At 42.4% G+C, this 16,614-nt stretch overlaps 1 protein-coding gene across 1 annotated transcript; it reads left to right on the top strand.

Annotated features, from left to right (window-relative positions):
* Window positions 1–422: 422 nt before the first annotated feature.
* TNFRSF4 (TNF receptor superfamily member 4) lies at window positions 423–12,422 on the top strand. The gene is made up of 7 exons (XM_063353566.1): window positions 423–4,219; window positions 6,042–6,164; window positions 6,532–6,633; window positions 7,062–7,128; window positions 7,658–7,887; window positions 8,202–8,318; window positions 9,049–12,422. Exons 1-7 carry the CDS (start codon window positions 3,961–3,963, stop codon window positions 9,117–9,119), a joined length of 969 nt encoding a protein of 322 aa, XP_063209636.1. The 5' UTR covers window positions 423–3,960; the 3' UTR covers window positions 9,120–12,422.
* The last annotated feature ends 4,192 nt before the right edge of the window (window positions 12,423–16,614 follow it).

The raw sequence follows: 16,614 nt of genomic DNA, 5'->3' as shown, positions 1-16,614 counted from the left end.
GGGGAAATACAGGCTTTGCTTTTGTACTGCTTTTGCCGGAGCAATGTACAGTCAGCGCTTGGGAAGCTTTTTAATCAGTCTGGTTTTGGGTAATCTCTAAAAAAAATCTTGCAACAGAAGGGTCATATCCACTACTGTCTGAAATAGAAAATTTATTTTTACCCTGGTTCCATCTTTACTGTAAAAACTCCTCTTTCTGAAGGGTTGCCTGAAAATCCAAGTGAGATGTTATATTTGATTAAATTTATTCTCTTAATATAATGTAAATATAAGTATTGCTGTCTGTTTCTGTTCTAGTATTCCCTCTCTCCCTTTTTTTTTTATTTTTTGTTTTTGTTAAATGGCTTGTATCAGAGTCTTTTTATATACATATCTTTTTTCATTAAATATTTTTCTCCATGCTTTGGAAATGTTGCTGGTTTTAGGTTTGTCGGTGAGTGGGGGAAAAACTGAAAGTCTTCAGAGGACAGACAAATTAAAATATGATTTTGAAAGAACTGTAAGTTATCAGTTCAGCTGATAATCTTGCGTTAAAGTGAACTTAGAACGTCTGCCACATTAGTCAGCCCCCACTCCCCTCTGCCCCCTACCAACGCCCCGTGTGTACTTGATTGCAGGGTGGTGAGATTTTAATGTGGCTAGAATCTGGAGATGTTCAGAACAAAATCCTGTGTCTAAACATGTGGTGCTTAGCGGAAGTCGTAAGTACGGCTGGTTTAGATTGATTGGCAAAAGCTTTAGGTTTTGCTTTGCTGCTGTTTTAACTAGGGCTTCAAAAATATGCAATGACCTGCGCTTTGAACTGTCACAAAATTATACATGTAAACATACATTTTTGCAATGTGGTTGTTGCCAGTCTGGTTAAGACAAAAGTTGTAGCAGTATTAGTTGATAATTGTATAAATGCCCTGCCTGCATTCTTGTATTATACTCTAGTTGTTTGCACAGCTCAATTATTTAGATATAATTTGAGTGGGCAAGTTCTGTCTTGTCACACCTGACGCTCAGGAAGCAAGGGCTAGTTTGCAGAGGGATTCTTCAGCAGCCGAAATATGATGATGAAATATGGGACTTTATCTGTCAATAGAGGCAAAGATTTGCATACACACTCATAGTTTAATATTCTGGTAATGTAAGCATGGAATCCCTTGAAAAATACAAGGCAACACAGTATTTAACTAGCAACTGCAAAAATGTTGAAGTACGTACTGTTGTTGCAGTATTTGCCTCGTAACTGATAAATCTGAAACTTGAGGAGCAACTGGGAAAAATTAATTTTTAATGTATGCATAGAGTTCTGCCCCTTAATGTGTTTTGTTTTTCTCTGCCAGAAATCAGGATCACATGTTAAGTAACAGCTGTAAGGATAAAGCGGACTGCGTGGTGAAATTTGGAGGTACATGAGATTATTCCTGTTTTGGAATTTTAGAAGTTCGAACTATTCTAATTTGTCCATAGATTTATTTATTTTTAAAAATTCTTCAAGTATTTTATATGCACTCAATCTTTCCCAGATTGTTTTAGGCCCTTTCCCGTAGGGGAACTCTTACTTGGCTGTAATCCCTAAGGAATCTAGTGACTCTTTCTTTAAAGCCTTTTATTAAGCACTAGTTTCGAATTCCATGTTTGGTAGTTTGGGTTTTTTTGATGTACACAGGCAATCTGCCTACTGTTAATAGGACTTGGTATCTGAGAGCTGCTATCTCATGGACATGTTTCATCTTTCCAGAATTCAAAAGCTTGCATGGAATATCTGGGATAAGCATCTGTAGTCAAAAATGATACATGTATATTAAATAAAAGCAGAGCAAGGTCTTATTTCTGTCCTGTAGCGTGGCTCAACTCGCCACTCTGGAACTCCCCTCTCCTACTACGACCAGAGTAGCTGCATCCAGGCTGGTTTTTGGAAGCAGCCCATGATGCCCACAGCAATGCCAAGCAGCATTTGGGAGAGGTTAATCTGCATTGGTAAAAATCCAGCCAAGGAGTGTGCTAGTTGTGGAACGCTATGGGATTATCACTGTTCTCTCCCTGTTTTAGTTACTTGCACGATATAGCCAGGTAAAGAAATCTGGCAATATGAAGCCTGTCAACACTTAAGGGTGCCATACATAAAAGTTGAATTCTCAAGATGGTTTATGAAGTTTGTGTGAACTACTTTTATTAAAAGAGCATTTAATTTGTATTAAAGTATCCTTAAGAAGAATATCAGTGTTTCATCATCACCGCGCTAGTATTGAGTTTTCAGTTTAAGTGCATATAGCAGAATTTTAACCTTACCTTGTTTATGAACATCATAGGAGTCTGTATTTTCAGTTTCTTACTGAATAGTTGACTTACTGAATAGGTGAAGTCTTCTACTGTTTGTGAAAGAGAATTGGGGAAAAAAAAGCCTGGTTAAATATTGCTGAGGGAATGACTGAGTTATGAGGCATAAAGCTACTTCAGTGGCATTGAGTGTGATACTGCAATGGGAAGAGATTTGGCTATTTCCTGCGTGCAGGTACTGAGTGTGAAGGCAGTTGAAATTCAGCTGGGATGGTTTACTTGCTCTGTCAGCTTTGATCCCTTTTGGAAAGAGTAGCTTTAAGATATAACTTCTTTTCCATAGCGGTTGTTTTCCAAAATGCTTGGAAAATAGAAGTAGAAAAATAGTTATTGTTTTGCCTCGCTTTTGTCTCCCCTTCCACTCTTAAACAGTCTTACGGAAATTTAAGAAAGAAATGAAAAGCAGCAGTTCTGGATAAAAAAGGGCAGAATGTTGCTGTTCAGTCCTCCCAAATATTGCAGGCTAATTGGGATTCCAAATGTACTTCTCTTCCAGTCAAATCTCCTTTGCATTTAGATGTACCTTGACTGTAGATCTGCTTTGTCTGGGAAGTCTGGCCATGTTTTTTAACTAACTTAAATAAAACATCTTTGATTACTGTAGGATGTCTTGTTTCCTTGTGCCTTTGCATAAGAGTTGCTCGAGTCCCTTAGAACGGGAAGACTGAAAATTTACATCTTAGATCAGTAAGATCAAATTAGTAAAAATCAATAGTGACCCTGGAAAGTTAAAGCATGCTAATTCCTAGTGTGACCACTTTTTTGCTCTGCTCTACATGCTTGTGTTAGGTGGGGGCAGGACTGCTGTGCCAGTGTGCTATTCGGCCTCCTCCATTGCCGTCCGGTTGTTGCTGGTGCGCACACCTGGATGGAGAAGCCTTCTGGGGCTTTGAATTCCAGAGTTAATGTGCTTCTGTGGAACAAATTAGCATCAGAAGTAGCTGGTACATGAATATTGCTTTCTTTGCTTTCATAGAGCACACCTGTGCTGGAAGCCTTTATTTCCATGGGGGCAACTGGTAGGGGTGACACAAAGTCTGTTTTGGAGTCAGGCGCTTACTTTTCTTCAGTGGCAATGCAGGGAGTCTGATATTAAGAGTCGAAATGGAGACTGCAGACCCTTCTCATCCGTAGCTTTTGCTAGCTCCTGAGGGCAATAATGAGATGACTGATGATTTGTGATTCCACACTTTCCCTGAGAAGCGAAATGTATTAACAACACTGGTTTTTATACAGCAATAAAAGTCACGGGTCTGTCGTTACCTTGAGACCAAGGGGAGAGCATCTGTCTGTACTTCTTTTAAGGAGCAAACCTGTGTGGGCTATGTTTCATTTTACTTACGGCTCTCATCCGTAAAGGTTTTCAGGCATTACCCCTCTATTGCTTTAATACTCCTCTTTACAATAACAAGGATCATCTCTTCTGGTTCTCCTGGCACTCAAGGCGCCTGTGCTTTAATACAATGTGGAGAGGTATGTACCTGGCTGGAGGCACTCTGTTTTAAGGCTGTAAATAGAAACCTTTTCATAATGCTGTTCAGCATGCCATCTTGCTGCCTGTGAATATTTTAGCTGTGAACTGCAGAAAATAGGTTTGCAGGGTGTGGAAAAAAGGATGGGGGCGTGGAGTACATGCTGGGAGTTTCCCAGCAACTGACATATGAATTTGTTCTGGTTGCCAGCAGTTTAGAATCACTTCTCTCAAAGTTTGCCACTATTAGAATTTTGCTGGGACAACAGGGCTGCATTATGGTAGCTGTAGGTTTTTACTCGTATTTTTCTACTGTTTCGTTCTTGCTGCTGGCAGTCCCTATTAGCCATTGCTTGGTATTGAAATGCAAAGAACATCACTATCTTTTCCGTGAAAAATGCTGTAAGGACTGTGCCCCTGGTAAGTAATTTTCACTGGATGTTGGTTATAGTTGCGCGATGTAATATCTATCAGTTAATAACCCACAGGTGGTAGAAAACAGCATGTTGGAAAAAAGCGTTTGAGGAGACTTTCCTATCAGTCTGGACTGACAGAGATTATTTCTATAACGTAGTACATTTAGGAATCCACCTTTTTGAAAGAGCTACATGTTCTTTAACTTACTTTGTGTGGCTCAGCTTTCTTAATGTGTTGGTCTGGTGCGTTTTCATTGTGGGAGTACTGGCTGAGAAAAGGTGGTGGCATTTATGTTACTGTCCTTTACGTATCACATAAAGAAGCTCAGAAATCTTGCATAGTACTGGAAAACTTTAGGTAATTAATTCTATTTCTAAAGATGGCTTGTTAAGCTTTCTTTCGTAGCAAGGTTTTACTACTTAAGACTTGGTGGTTTTTTTAAGGAAAAAAAAGTGTTTCTGAACTCAGTTTAAAGAAAGGCATACTTGTATGCAGGTAAAGATATTCCTTTATCTCTAAAGTTTTTTGTTCCTCCTTGAGCTGAAAGAACTTTTATCAGGTTTTAGGCATTGTTAGCAAATCTGCTGCTGTTGGGGAGACATTTCTTCATAGTCTCTTCCTGATTGGTAAATGGTAAAAAATGTGGAAGTGTACTGCATATATGGTCATCACTAAAAATTTCCTGTATTTTGATAGCACTTAATAAAATGCAGAGAAAATTAGAGTGATCGAGAGACTTGGTGCTCGTTGTTCACCTACAGAACGGGAAAATGGAGAACCAAAACGAAAGAAGCAGTCTGTGAGAAGAAAGATGTATTTAAGCTCAAGTGTAAAAACCCTAGTCATTAGAGCTGTCTGTATAGTTCCTGCAGCCTGTGCTGTAATGGAGGGAAGCTGTGAGATAGAAGAAACATATCTGACTCCTTTCTTTTCCAGAATCCACTGGTAACTTGCCGTTTCGGTTTGGGCAAGTTACTTTGCTTACGAACTTTGTCGTCCTAGCGCATCAATGTGAACTTCTGTGGAAGCACTGTGTATTGTACAGGTCGGAGGATGTGGGTGCAAGCATTCAGAGCTTGTTTCTAAATGCACTGTGTGGTACAGACATGCTGTTTGGAATAGTAACAAATGCCTGCCTTACATCTTGCGCTGTGTCTCACTGTTTATGAAGTGGAGCTAGTAACATCTTTGATGTTGCTGGGCGCCGATACAGATGCATATCAAAATACAACCGCATTCTTTCATGCCTAATGGGCTTTCAGAATGCCAACAGAAAGGTACTACAAACATATATTCTTGACTGCCTCACTAATGTATTTTCTGCAAACCTGAGCAGTCCATTGCCATCATTTGTACCTGTTTGGGATTACTTTGGGTTGAATTGCATGATTTATGTCAGAAGGGAAGGCAGGATCTGTGATAGAGCCATTGTATTACACTGGAGATCAGACCTATTGCTGTGCTTAAAAACCTGCTTTTTTTCCCTAACCGATACTGGCTGCAAACTGTGATGTCTAAACCATATGAAAAGGTGGTCTGGAGAAGTGATATTTGGAATCCACTGGGAGAATCATTTGGGGCATTGCCTCAACTCTTAGTGAGTTATCAGGCCCCTACTAGCTCATTTTGGCTGCATAATTTACAGTGATGCTATGGGCCAATGCTTTTAGGGATTCTGGTGTATCTAAATCTGCTGAATGTTTTCAGTCAGAGTTGTAAGTGGAACTGTTGCTTTCTGGGCAATCTTTCATTCTAATGCATGAAAACGAAGAGGATTTTTTTCTGATAACAATCAGTTCCTCCTTCTATGTGGTCTTTCTTTTAGGTGAAAGAATGAGAAGCCGCTGCACAACAACAACAGACACAGTCTGCGCTCCCTGTCAAGACGAATACTTTAATAGTGAGCACAACCACAGCTTCTGCAAGAGTTGTACGATCTGTGACACTAGTAAGTCAGCTGTATAGCAGTCATTTCTTGATACAAATTTGGGAGAGTTCATACAACTTTGGGAGTCTTCATATCTTTGCGTGCTCCTCAAAGGCTGATGTCCTAAAGCCTGTCACTTGAGATGACCAAGCCCAAACACTGGGTTGTCACTGCAGTAGCTGATAACTCCTGGTTGGTACTGGTGGTAGAGCCTTCAAAGGAAAGCAGGCTTGCACTGCCTGAAAACGGGTGTCTTCAGAATTGTTAATGAACTCTGCTCTCCGCGGTTGTTTCTACACACAACAGATAGGCACCGAGTAATTAATATTTTGTGCCTTTCTTAACTTATTTCTTGTCTCTCACATGCCCTGTATTCTGTTGTTGCTAGCAAAGGGGAGCAAGGAAGTGAAGAAGTGTGAGAAGACCTCTGACAGAATTTGCATGTGTGATGCAGGTTACATGCCAGATGACAGCCATCCACTGCGAAGCGGTAAGTTAGTGATGTGTCAGACTCTCCAAACTCTTGCCTCCGCTTCAGGTGAGATGCTTGTTATTTCTAGTGTAAAAGCTGCTTGTCTTTTGGCTCACTGATGTCTCCACACAAGTGTTAATAGCAGGGTAGTTGTGCAAACCGTTGCTTTGATTCCTGAGCTGTCAGAAATCTTAATGCTCTCCTTGTTAATATCCATAGCCAGTAGAGAAAAGGGAAACCTTGCCAGTTGCAGGCTAAAATGAGCCTCTGAGCATGTTGTATTACTTCTGACCCAATGAGTGTGGTTTGTAGAGGCTATGTGAGTTTTGTTTGGTCTGTTCCATAAGCTAGACTACTGGAATAAGCTATTAGTATAACTAACGCGTGGTTGTCATATGGTTATGTTGCTAACTGAACTCAGATTCTCTCTCTTTCTTTTTTTCCAGCATGCTTACCATGTCCTGAAGGGTCTTATTCCACAGGGAGAAATGAAAACTGCAAACCTTGGACCAAGTATGTATCACTGATCTAAACATGCCCAGAGCAACATTTTTGGGTTTATCTCGGTAGCAGTTGATGCCCAAATCATGGTGTATAGAGTAAACCTGCAGTAGGTGTGACAAAACTGTGTTTCTCATGGCTCTCAGGAGCCTTGAGCAGTCTGTGTACTGATTTGAAGCATCTGCCTGCCTTCCACCCTTTCTTCGCCTACAGCAACAACAGTATTCTCAGCCTTTTGGTTTTTTAAAGGTCTGGATGTTTTGTTTCTCTAGCAAAAGGTTCCCTTGCCAAATGCAGATGTGCTTCAAGGCTGTTAGGTACACGGTTGCAAAGAAAAACAGAATGTCAGGTTTTTTCCAGTAGTAACTGTGATTAGCTTAGTTGTTCTTTACATATTCTGTAGAATCTAGGAAAGGTGAAGCCTGAGTTTGTGTTGATAAAAAAAGTATTGTAATATTCACTGGCTTTTTCCATGGAGATTACTTAAAGTGCAATACTGCAACTGTTTGAAACTCTACACTAATTTATGTTGTGTCTCTAGCTGCAGCGTTCTTGGGAAAAGCACTCTTCGACCAGGGACAAAAACAGCTGATGCTGTTTGCAGCAACCATGTCACACAGCCAGCTACCTCGCAGAGTGCAACACCTGCTTTGAATCTTTCCAATGCTGACCACAAGAATAAGATGTCGACTGCAACGTTCTCACCGTCCAGATCTAGTGTGATTCCTTTCATTTGCACGGATACAAACAGCCCCACAGAGACTAACTGGGGTAAGGAGAGGGAATAACCAAGTCTAGTCTATTTACTAGAGCTGCTCAGTAATTTTCACCTGAAATTGATTTCATTGGAAATGAAATCACACTCTTTCTCAGAAGCCATATCTGTATTTTACACAGTCTTTCAGCGAGACATGCACGGGATTCCAGACTTCTTGCTAGTCTGCTTGGCAGCTGAGATTTGTAGGCTTTGTGGTTCAGGGGTGCTTCTGGAGTTCTAGGTTCCTTCTTCTGAAGCTGGAAAGCCATGGAAACTGCAGCTAGAACCATGCACCTTTTTTAGTGTATTCTTCTATTTTTCCTTCCAGGGTCTTTATCACTTATCCTTGTTTGTCTGATATTGCTCATGGTGAGTGGAATGTCCATCCTTCTGTTGATTATCCAAGCAGCCAAAAAAGAGACCAAGAGGAGGAAAAACCGTCAAGGTGAGTTTCTTTTTATGGTGAAAAATGTACAGAAAATAATAATCAGGGCCCTGTGTTTGAACTTTGATAATTGTTTCTAATCATAATGAAGGCTACCTGACTAAGTAGCACAGTGTCATCTGCAGTTAAGGCCAGTGGTTCATCCTCTGTGTAGTCCTGATGCACTGGAGGTCATAGTGTCTCAAGTTTTGCATTCTTACAGAGCAAAGATTCCCCAACTTGTTGCCCGGCAGAAGGATTCTCTCTCTTTCTCTAACTTTAACTCCTTCTAGCTTTTTCCTCCCTTAGTCCCTGCAAAAATGATGGAATGATTTTGTGCAGGGAATTCTATTCAGTACAGTCAGGATCCAGAATCAACAGTCTTTTAAAGAGTATATGGTGAACTTTTTTGCCTACGCAAAGTGAGTTGTCTTGAAGTGTCACCTGCAAACACAGGAAATGTTTGACTGAGAAGAGCTGAATTCTATAGTGAGAATTAAGTGGCAGCCTGGCTCCTGAATCAGCCCACAGCTGCCTCGTGTTCCATTGACAGAGCAATGAGAAAGTGTATTTTCACTGTTCCCTATGCTTAATGTTTCCTAGCACTGGCTGGAAAGGCAAGCACTATCCCAAATGTCATTCAGGTCCCTAGTCTTTTATGAATCTAGAAAAGTCCCTGACTTCCCTTTTCCTGACCTTCCTACTCTGTATAGTATTTTTTTATGTTTTGTTATTATTATCTGTCTTTCAGGAGGAGGGAGCTGTCGATACCCTGTCCAGGAAGAACAAATTCACTCCAATTCTAGTCTCATCAAAAACTGACTCCGCATTACGCTTCTGTTTCTTGCATTTCTGAGCCGATCAATTGTAACAAGTAATGTGACGGAGCATTCTGTGGCTGTATGCGTGGATGTGTGTAACTGTTTAATTGCACTTCGGTTCCTTTGGTCTCGTTGAGTGGCCCCTTTGGCATTAGGACCCATGGGAGTAGCTGTTCTTGCTGAAATCATGTGATTCTTTCTCTTTGGCAGATCCTGTGCACAGCATCCCTGTTGCCAGACTGAGTTGATAATAGTCTGCTCTGCATTTCTAGCCAATTCTGTATGTAGTGATGGGCAGTTGTCTTTGGACTGAAGAAAGTGTTTGTGAAGCTGTAAGAGCTGATCATTGAGCAGACGGAAAAAAAGGGAAATCAAAAGACTTGCTTTATGGCTGAGTTTGTCTTGTCATACAATTCTGAGATGCTGAGCAGAGCATGTCTCTCTTTTCTCAGTGCAGGTATCTCCAGCGTTTCAGTCTACTTACCAAATGAGCTCTCCTCGCGTTAGGTGGAGAATCTCCCCCGATGAACCTAGCCAGTGTCCCTTGTGCTTCTGTTTTTTTCAAGTTATTTCTTCTTGGTCAAGTAGAGTGGCATATGTCAGCTGTGCCTCCAGAGGCAGCTGTCACTGCTGGTAACTCTCGTGCTGGCCGTGTGCCAGAATAGCACCAGAGTTCTGGTGCTAGTTGTTAAGTGACTGGTAAGAGATGGCTGTTCAATGCCACTTGTCTCTGTTATGCATTTCTTCAAACATACCCATTGAGAAATTGTCATGTTAACATAGTGAACAGTGTATCCATTATCCGGCTAAAAAATGGAATTACTAATGATCACCAGGTAGCTCCAGATGTCCAAGTGTTTGGAAATCTCCACGGAGGTCTTCATGTGTGTGGAAAGTAGAATATGTGGATTGCCAGAAGGCAAAGGGGGTGGTAATTTCTGATTAGAACATTATTAGTGGAAACTGTAGTTCAAAGTATAGGGGGAAAGGTAGAGTGACAGTTGTCTGTACTGTAAACTTCAGTAGTTGCCATGTATAACTCATGTTTTATCTATAAGCCCTGTGCAACCAACATGCTGTGTGCTTCCTCTTGGTGGACATCCTGTTGTGTCTGTCATCAGCAAGGCTGCTTCAGTCAAGCTTGGACATTTCCACAGTAAAATTGTTTAGCTAAAACCACTTTTGTGAGACTTGATTGCTTGGGACGTAGGGAGAAACACAGAAGCAAGTTTGGTTCCAGACCGTGCTCTGGATTTGGGGAAAGTCTGTTTATGTCTTAGGTTTAGGAGCATGTACATGGACATGCAGAGTTTTTCTGCTGCTGAATGACAATTTTGTGATGGTTTAGAAAGGAGTAACGCCTTAGATGTTCTCTGTTGATAAGAGGCAAGAGCTGACCTCTGAACACAGTGCTGACTCTCTGGGCCTTCAAGGGTTGCGTTTTAGCAAAGGCGTGTAAAGATGGTGTAACGGTGGATAGATGCCTAAACTGTACTCTGACCATTCATCGGGATGATCACCTTGTGCATGCTGTCAGTGGAATCTTCATTCAAGAAGTGTTCTTGATTTGGTCTCTGTGCAGTTAAAAATGCCTGGTTGTTTGCCTTTACACTGTATGAAACGAATTTTACTTCTGTAACGTTTTACCGCAAGTTAATCAGTCTGTAGTTTTGGAAAGCGTTCACATTTTAGATGGCAAGTGCAACATCTGAAGTGTCTGAGAGAAGCCTGAAGTGTTACTGTCAATAGCTTTTGCTGTAATTGAAATGCCTCCGTGTAAAAATTCAAGAAGTAATAAAACTTGGGAGTTGTATAATTGAGAAGTGTTTTTCACTTCAAATGTAACTCCTTAGTAGATTATTCATTAGAGGTAGGTATTTTATAAGCACAGTACCAAAGCATATGCCCAAATATGCAACAGGAAATGTATTCAAGAATACAACTGGTGTCTAGAAACACGTTTTTAAACATATGTTTTCTTATATGTTATACATATGGTGTACTTAGCAGTGATTTCCTATTTTGAAGCGTATATACAATGTATATAAGTATTTGTATTATATACGAAGTGTGATAGTGACTTTTTGAAATAAATTGTGGTAGCAGCTAGATGTGCTTGTATGATGTGTATGATTGGAGAGTACAAATGAGCAAAAAGTTATTCCGGTGCGTATAATTCTCACAGAAAGCAGGATCACCAAATGGTCAATCCTGTGGCTTAACTGGCTTTGAGTTCACATGCTGCCTTGCTCCTTGGCTTTCTGTGCGACTTGAGAAAGTCGCGTGTAGTGTTTTATCTCTGTGAATCTGGCCTGACAGCATTTCTGACCTGAGAGTTGCTGGGACGCTCAAGATCATAAAATCCTAGAATTGTTAGGGTTGTAAGGGACCTTAAAGATCATCTAGTTGCAACCCCCCTGCCATGGTTGATGCCAAGATGATGAGGCTCAGCCCCTTCAAAATCGTAGAGCCCCTGTTGTGAACGTAGAGGTCTTTGGAAGTGTGCTGTGGCCTAAATGCTGTTATCTTGCGGTGAACTGGATGGCAAAATGATGAATCTGAGAAATGCATTCCAGGGAAACCCCAACAGATTCTCGGAAACTTATCAAGTTTGTAGGCTCCACTTCCGAGGCAATAAAGCAAGTACCATGTTTCCATGTAACTGAGCAAGGCAGAGATAACTAGCGAGCTATTGTAGGTTGTGGGTTATACGGTGAAAACAGCCCACAGGAGCAGATGAGCTGTTGGCTTGACAGAAGTGCTGCTGTGGCAGCAGAGCTCCTCTGTGGTGTGGGCTCATCAGCTGTTTCCGCGAATCTTACTTGTTTTCTGCCCTCTGGCTCAGCCGCACAGGAAGATGCCCGAGTGCACTCACTGTGTTCTCATGCCTTCCTACAGCCTCCCCATCAGGAGATGTCCTGCGAACTAGGGCATGGGTTCCCTCTGCCTGAAGAATGAACCGACGCTGGCTGTGGAAGGGCACAGCAGGGTAGTGGAGAACAAGTTGCATTTGCTCATCGTTTGGAAGACAAGAACAGCCACTTCGGTGTGCTGTGTGGCTGAAGGTCTGTAATAGCAAGCGCTCCCAGACTGCGATTGCTGGGTTTTGTGCTAATCCATACCGGTGAGCCTGTCTGTGCCGGCTGCCCTGCTGGAGGACTGTATCCAGTTGCTGTGCCAAGACGTATAATCCTATCAGAAGAGTTAAACCATAATAACATCTGATAGGACTGGAGGCATTTAAGATTTGATTTTTTTTTTTGAGGATTTCTGTGTTGGTAGACTGCCAGTTTAAATAAACTGATGTAGGTATTTCACTCTAAATAAAGGAATAACATTTTTTTTTAATTGCCATCTTCAGTCTTGTCACTCTTTCTGTGAAAAACTTGCTTGGATTTTTTTGTTCCAATCTTCCCTAAAACGGCAGAAAGTAGTTAAAAATAGGCAGAAAATCTTGAACAAATTGGTGCTGCCTTCTGCCCACGCTTGCCTTCCTACGTGCCAGAAATGAAACTTTCCCTTCTCAAAGGTATGGGCCTGTGTCACAAAGCAAGTTCCTGTTTTTCAACCATTCAGATTTCCCCGTTTTTGGGCACTTGAGAGAGACACAGTCTGAATTGTGCAGCTTCAGCTAAGCTGATAAAGATAGGGCTGTACTGGAAACTTTTTCCGGTGTAATGCAGTAAGCTGAGGTGTCAGTTTGTCTTTTATTCTGCAAACCAGTGCTAACTCTGGTTTTAGTGTGAACTCTGCTGGCAGTTAGAGTACTTGGTAAACCGATGTGATTTGTAAATTAAATGCCTCTTGGTTGCCATAGAGCCCTGATTCAGGAAGTCGTTTGTGCAGATGCAAAACTGTCTGTATGAATGTTGTCACTGAAATTTGACCTATTGATTGTTTTAAGAACTCTCTGTAAAACTGACTAATATCCGTGTGAAAATGAATAATTTAACTTTTCAACTGCACTATTCATGAGTTACGCGCCACGGGGCCAGCCCCTTACGCTGTTTCTAATTAGCTACAGGAGGAAAACCAAACAAAAAACCAACCCCTCTTGTCTTTGGGATTTCCATCTACAGTATTTTTCCCTCTCTTACATGCGAGGCTATCGCATATCTAACTCCATATCTAACTCCATATCGCCTGGAGTTTTAACAAGGCAATTTGGTTAAAAGGGAGGTTTGTTTTGCTAATTGCTTTGCTGTATATTCAGTTTTGGAGAAGGATTAGGACAAGAACAGATGGTATTTGAGAGCCACGTTGGAAAAAAATCATATAAATGAGCTGGGTTTTGCAGTTCTTGAACACTCCTTTCATACCGCAGATTTGGCAGTTAACATACGTATTTCATATTTCAGTGGTTGTTATAATAAAAAAAACCCAACCCACAGATCCGTAAGTTTGTGCTTTTTATGTTCACTTCCTCCGTTGTCTTTTTTGGTCTTCCCCTGAAATATATGACAAGCTTCTGCTACTGCAGCTACCCTAGATCCTTTATCTCCTGCCTTTTCTCTTCTTTCATGTTCTCCTGTGACTTAGAAGTGCATCAAAGTGACTCAGGTTTGCCATGAGAGACTTAAGAAAGGTCACATCCGCTGATAGACGCTGTGACAGGTGCTAAGCTGGGAAGGAAATACACGGCTTGGTAACGTCAGGGACTTGAGGTTTTTGCGTTCTGTCTGGTTTGGTTTCCCTCTATGAAATGTCAGTTATGGTACTACCTGGCCTCTGCGCCATTGGGATTGTCTGCGAGGAGTTGCCACTCTTGGTGGCCGGGCTGTGCAAACAACCCCCAGAGGTAGCTGCGAGACTCATTCCATGGGCTAAGGCAGGGCTCCCGTGGGTGCGTGCTGCAGGGTCCTTAGTGCTGCGCGAAGGAAGGATCCGGGGGTCTTTGCAAAGCCCTAATTGTTTTGGGGTGAGAATTTAACTGGTCTCAGGAACCTACCTGTGGCACTCACTACCTGAATCACACGTGCTTCTGCCACATTGTGTGACTCCTGTGCCCCCAGCCTTAGCTGGGGCAGGTTTGCAGGGCAGTCATTCTCCCAGTGGGCCAAAAGAGGGCAGGCATTAGACAGGTGCTGCAAATACCCCCGGATCTGGAAACCCCCAGGGGAGCCAGTCCTTGTCACTGCAAAACCTCAAGGCTGGCCTAAAGGTCAGCAGAGCTCAAAGGAACACAATTCCGTCTTCTCCTTTCAGGCTGCAGATAAATTATTTGTCCCTAAGGTTTGTTTGGTTTTTTTGTTTTTTTTTTTACACCAGTCTTTGGGACAGTACTATGTGAGCTGTCACCATTCATATGGTGTCCTTCTGGGGAGTTGATGTCCCTGTGTCCCCTTGGCGCCAGCCTCACCGTCTGCTTGCTGCGGCACTGACCTGCACCCCGTGCACTGGCTGTTCCTCCACGCTTTCTGCAGCCCACCAGAACTGCGGTTCTACCCCTGGTTCCCTGGTGTGAGGAACGTTTCTTGTAGCTGTCACGACATAGCCAAGGGCTCTTTAAGTAAAGACAGACTGACAGTTGTTTCCCAAGATCATAGACAAGTTCTGTACGACAGAATGTGAATCCTGTAGGTAGCAATGGAGTCTCTTTTTTGCAATGGGATGGAATCAGTTTATGAGATGGAGCTTACAAGGCAATTTGTACATCAGTCTTACATATTTGTTAGTCAGAAATGACGTACATTTCATGTGAACAACCTCTTACATTTAGGAGAACTGCATGGCTTCTTTGGTCACTCATTGTGGGTAATCAGTAAAATCTCAATGTCAGGAAACTGAGTAACTCTCCCTGGCAACGACAGTATATTGTTAATGACGTTAAGTCCAAGGCCAGGCTGGATGAGGCTTTGAGCAACCTGGGCTGGGTGGGAGGTGTCCCTGCCCAGGGCAGGGGCGTTGGAACTAGATCATCTTAAAGGTCCCTTCCAACCCGAACCATTCTGTGATTCTGTGTGAGTGTCAGTAAAGCTACTGGACTTGCAAGACCTAACTGCATGTCTGAGAAATGGTGACGCTCTTTTTTTGGGGTTTTGTTTTGTTTGGTTGTTTGTTTTTTGTTCTTTCCAACAGGTTAGTAATTTGGACAGTTCAGCAAACTGGCGGCTCTTGTGGCCCCAAGCAAAAAGGAAGCTGTAAAATGAGGCTCCTGGCGATGTGTGTAATGTTCAGCTCATGGCTGCATATCCTTAAGGTGGGCAGAAGCAGAATTCTCAGCTGGTTCTGTAAGTACTCTTAGGAATGTGGGCCCTGAAGACAGGTAGAGGTTGCCTCATCAGTGCACTTCGGTGGGTGGAAGAATCCACTGGTTCTTCCTTCGGATCTCATCCTTGGGCACTCCTTCTAGTGTGATATGTGCGGGTCATGGAGCACAGCGGAGGGAGAAGGGATTAGGAGATCTGTAACGCTTTTTCTTCTGTTCCACCACTGTGTGTGCTTATGTTTCAGCCTTAATCTGCCCTGAGCCACTGCATTTGGGGTCTTTTGCCACATGTGTTTCTGTCCCTTCCTTTGCTGAAGGAAGGAGAAAAAACCCGTCTTCCTCAGTTCTCCTGATAGAGTGAGGCACCACACTCAGAACTGAGCTCATTTATTGGAGACAATCATAAAAGATTAAGGCCTCTTCATCCATGACTGAGAAACTAGAGCCTGGCACGCAAGAGACCCTTTGGTTCAAACTCCAGCACACAAGCCCTTGCAGAGTCTGTCTCCAAAGGCACAGCAGCATCAGCGTTTGGATGCTACTTTTTAGTGGCAACTGGGAACTCTGAACCCTGAGGCATTTCTGAGCATCTCGGCCCCTCGCTTCTTCTCTTTGCCTCTTCATGTCTGTGCTATGTCTTCCTGTTTTGTGCATTGAGAATGCACTGCGTGACGTACGTGCTCAGACAACCCCAAAGACCACATTGCTTCCAGTGGCTCATTGAGATTGATGTGGATTGAAAGAAGCTGTGCAGGCCACAGAACCTCTGCTTGCGCGTGAAGGTAAAGACTGTAAGGATTCCTCATTTCTGAAAAGTCTCAGTCCAATATTGTCTAGTTAGTCCTGTAGCTGCTGCTGAATAAAACCACCAAACAGGTTATGAGGAGGTGAGAATTACTGCTTATTGATGAGTGAAATAGGCATTTGTTCTATCAATAGGTGCAGAGAGAGCTGGAAGCCGTACTAGATCAGGCAGCAGCGTGGAACCTGGCAGCGTTGACGTACATCACGTGCAGGACTGAGTGAGAAAGGGATTGACAGATGAAATGTCACTTCCTTATGTCAGAGACAGGTAAGGTTAGCTTTAGAAAAAACCCCTAAAGATTTTGCAGCCAGATAGTCAAGTTGTCTCTGAAAGGTCGCTGCTGACTCTACAGATTTAGCCTTGGCATGTGCAGCTATTGTCTGTGATCTGACTGTAAATTTTCCATCACCTGGCAGTATTTGTGCGCGACTGTGGTGCTTGAACAAGAATGAAAACACGTAGAGACCAATTCAGAAAATACCA

This window comes from Chroicocephalus ridibundus, chromosome 16 (assembly GCF_963924245.1).
Source record: "Chroicocephalus ridibundus chromosome 16, bChrRid1.1, whole genome shotgun sequence".
In the NCBI taxonomy this organism is placed as follows: Eukaryota; Metazoa; Chordata; class Aves; order Charadriiformes; family Laridae; genus Chroicocephalus; species Chroicocephalus ridibundus.
Note: the sequence above shows the minus strand (reverse complement) of the source record. Positions and strands in the feature narration are given on the sequence as shown.

Bases quoted from the DNA above. Each gene is read 5' to 3' on its own strand.
- TNFRSF4 (XM_063353566.1), top strand. From the start codon at position 3,961: ATGCTGGGAGTTTCCCAGCAACTGACATATGAATTTGTTCTGGTTGCC. The intron at 4,220-6,041 runs GTAAGTAATTTT...TCTTTCTTTTAG, and splicing joins CTGTAAGGACTGTGCCCCTG to GTGAAAGAATGAGAAGCCGC. The intron at 8,319-9,048 runs GTGAGTTTCTTT...TCTGTCTTTCAG, and splicing joins GAGGAGGAAAAACCGTCAAG to GAGGAGGGAGCTGTCGATAC.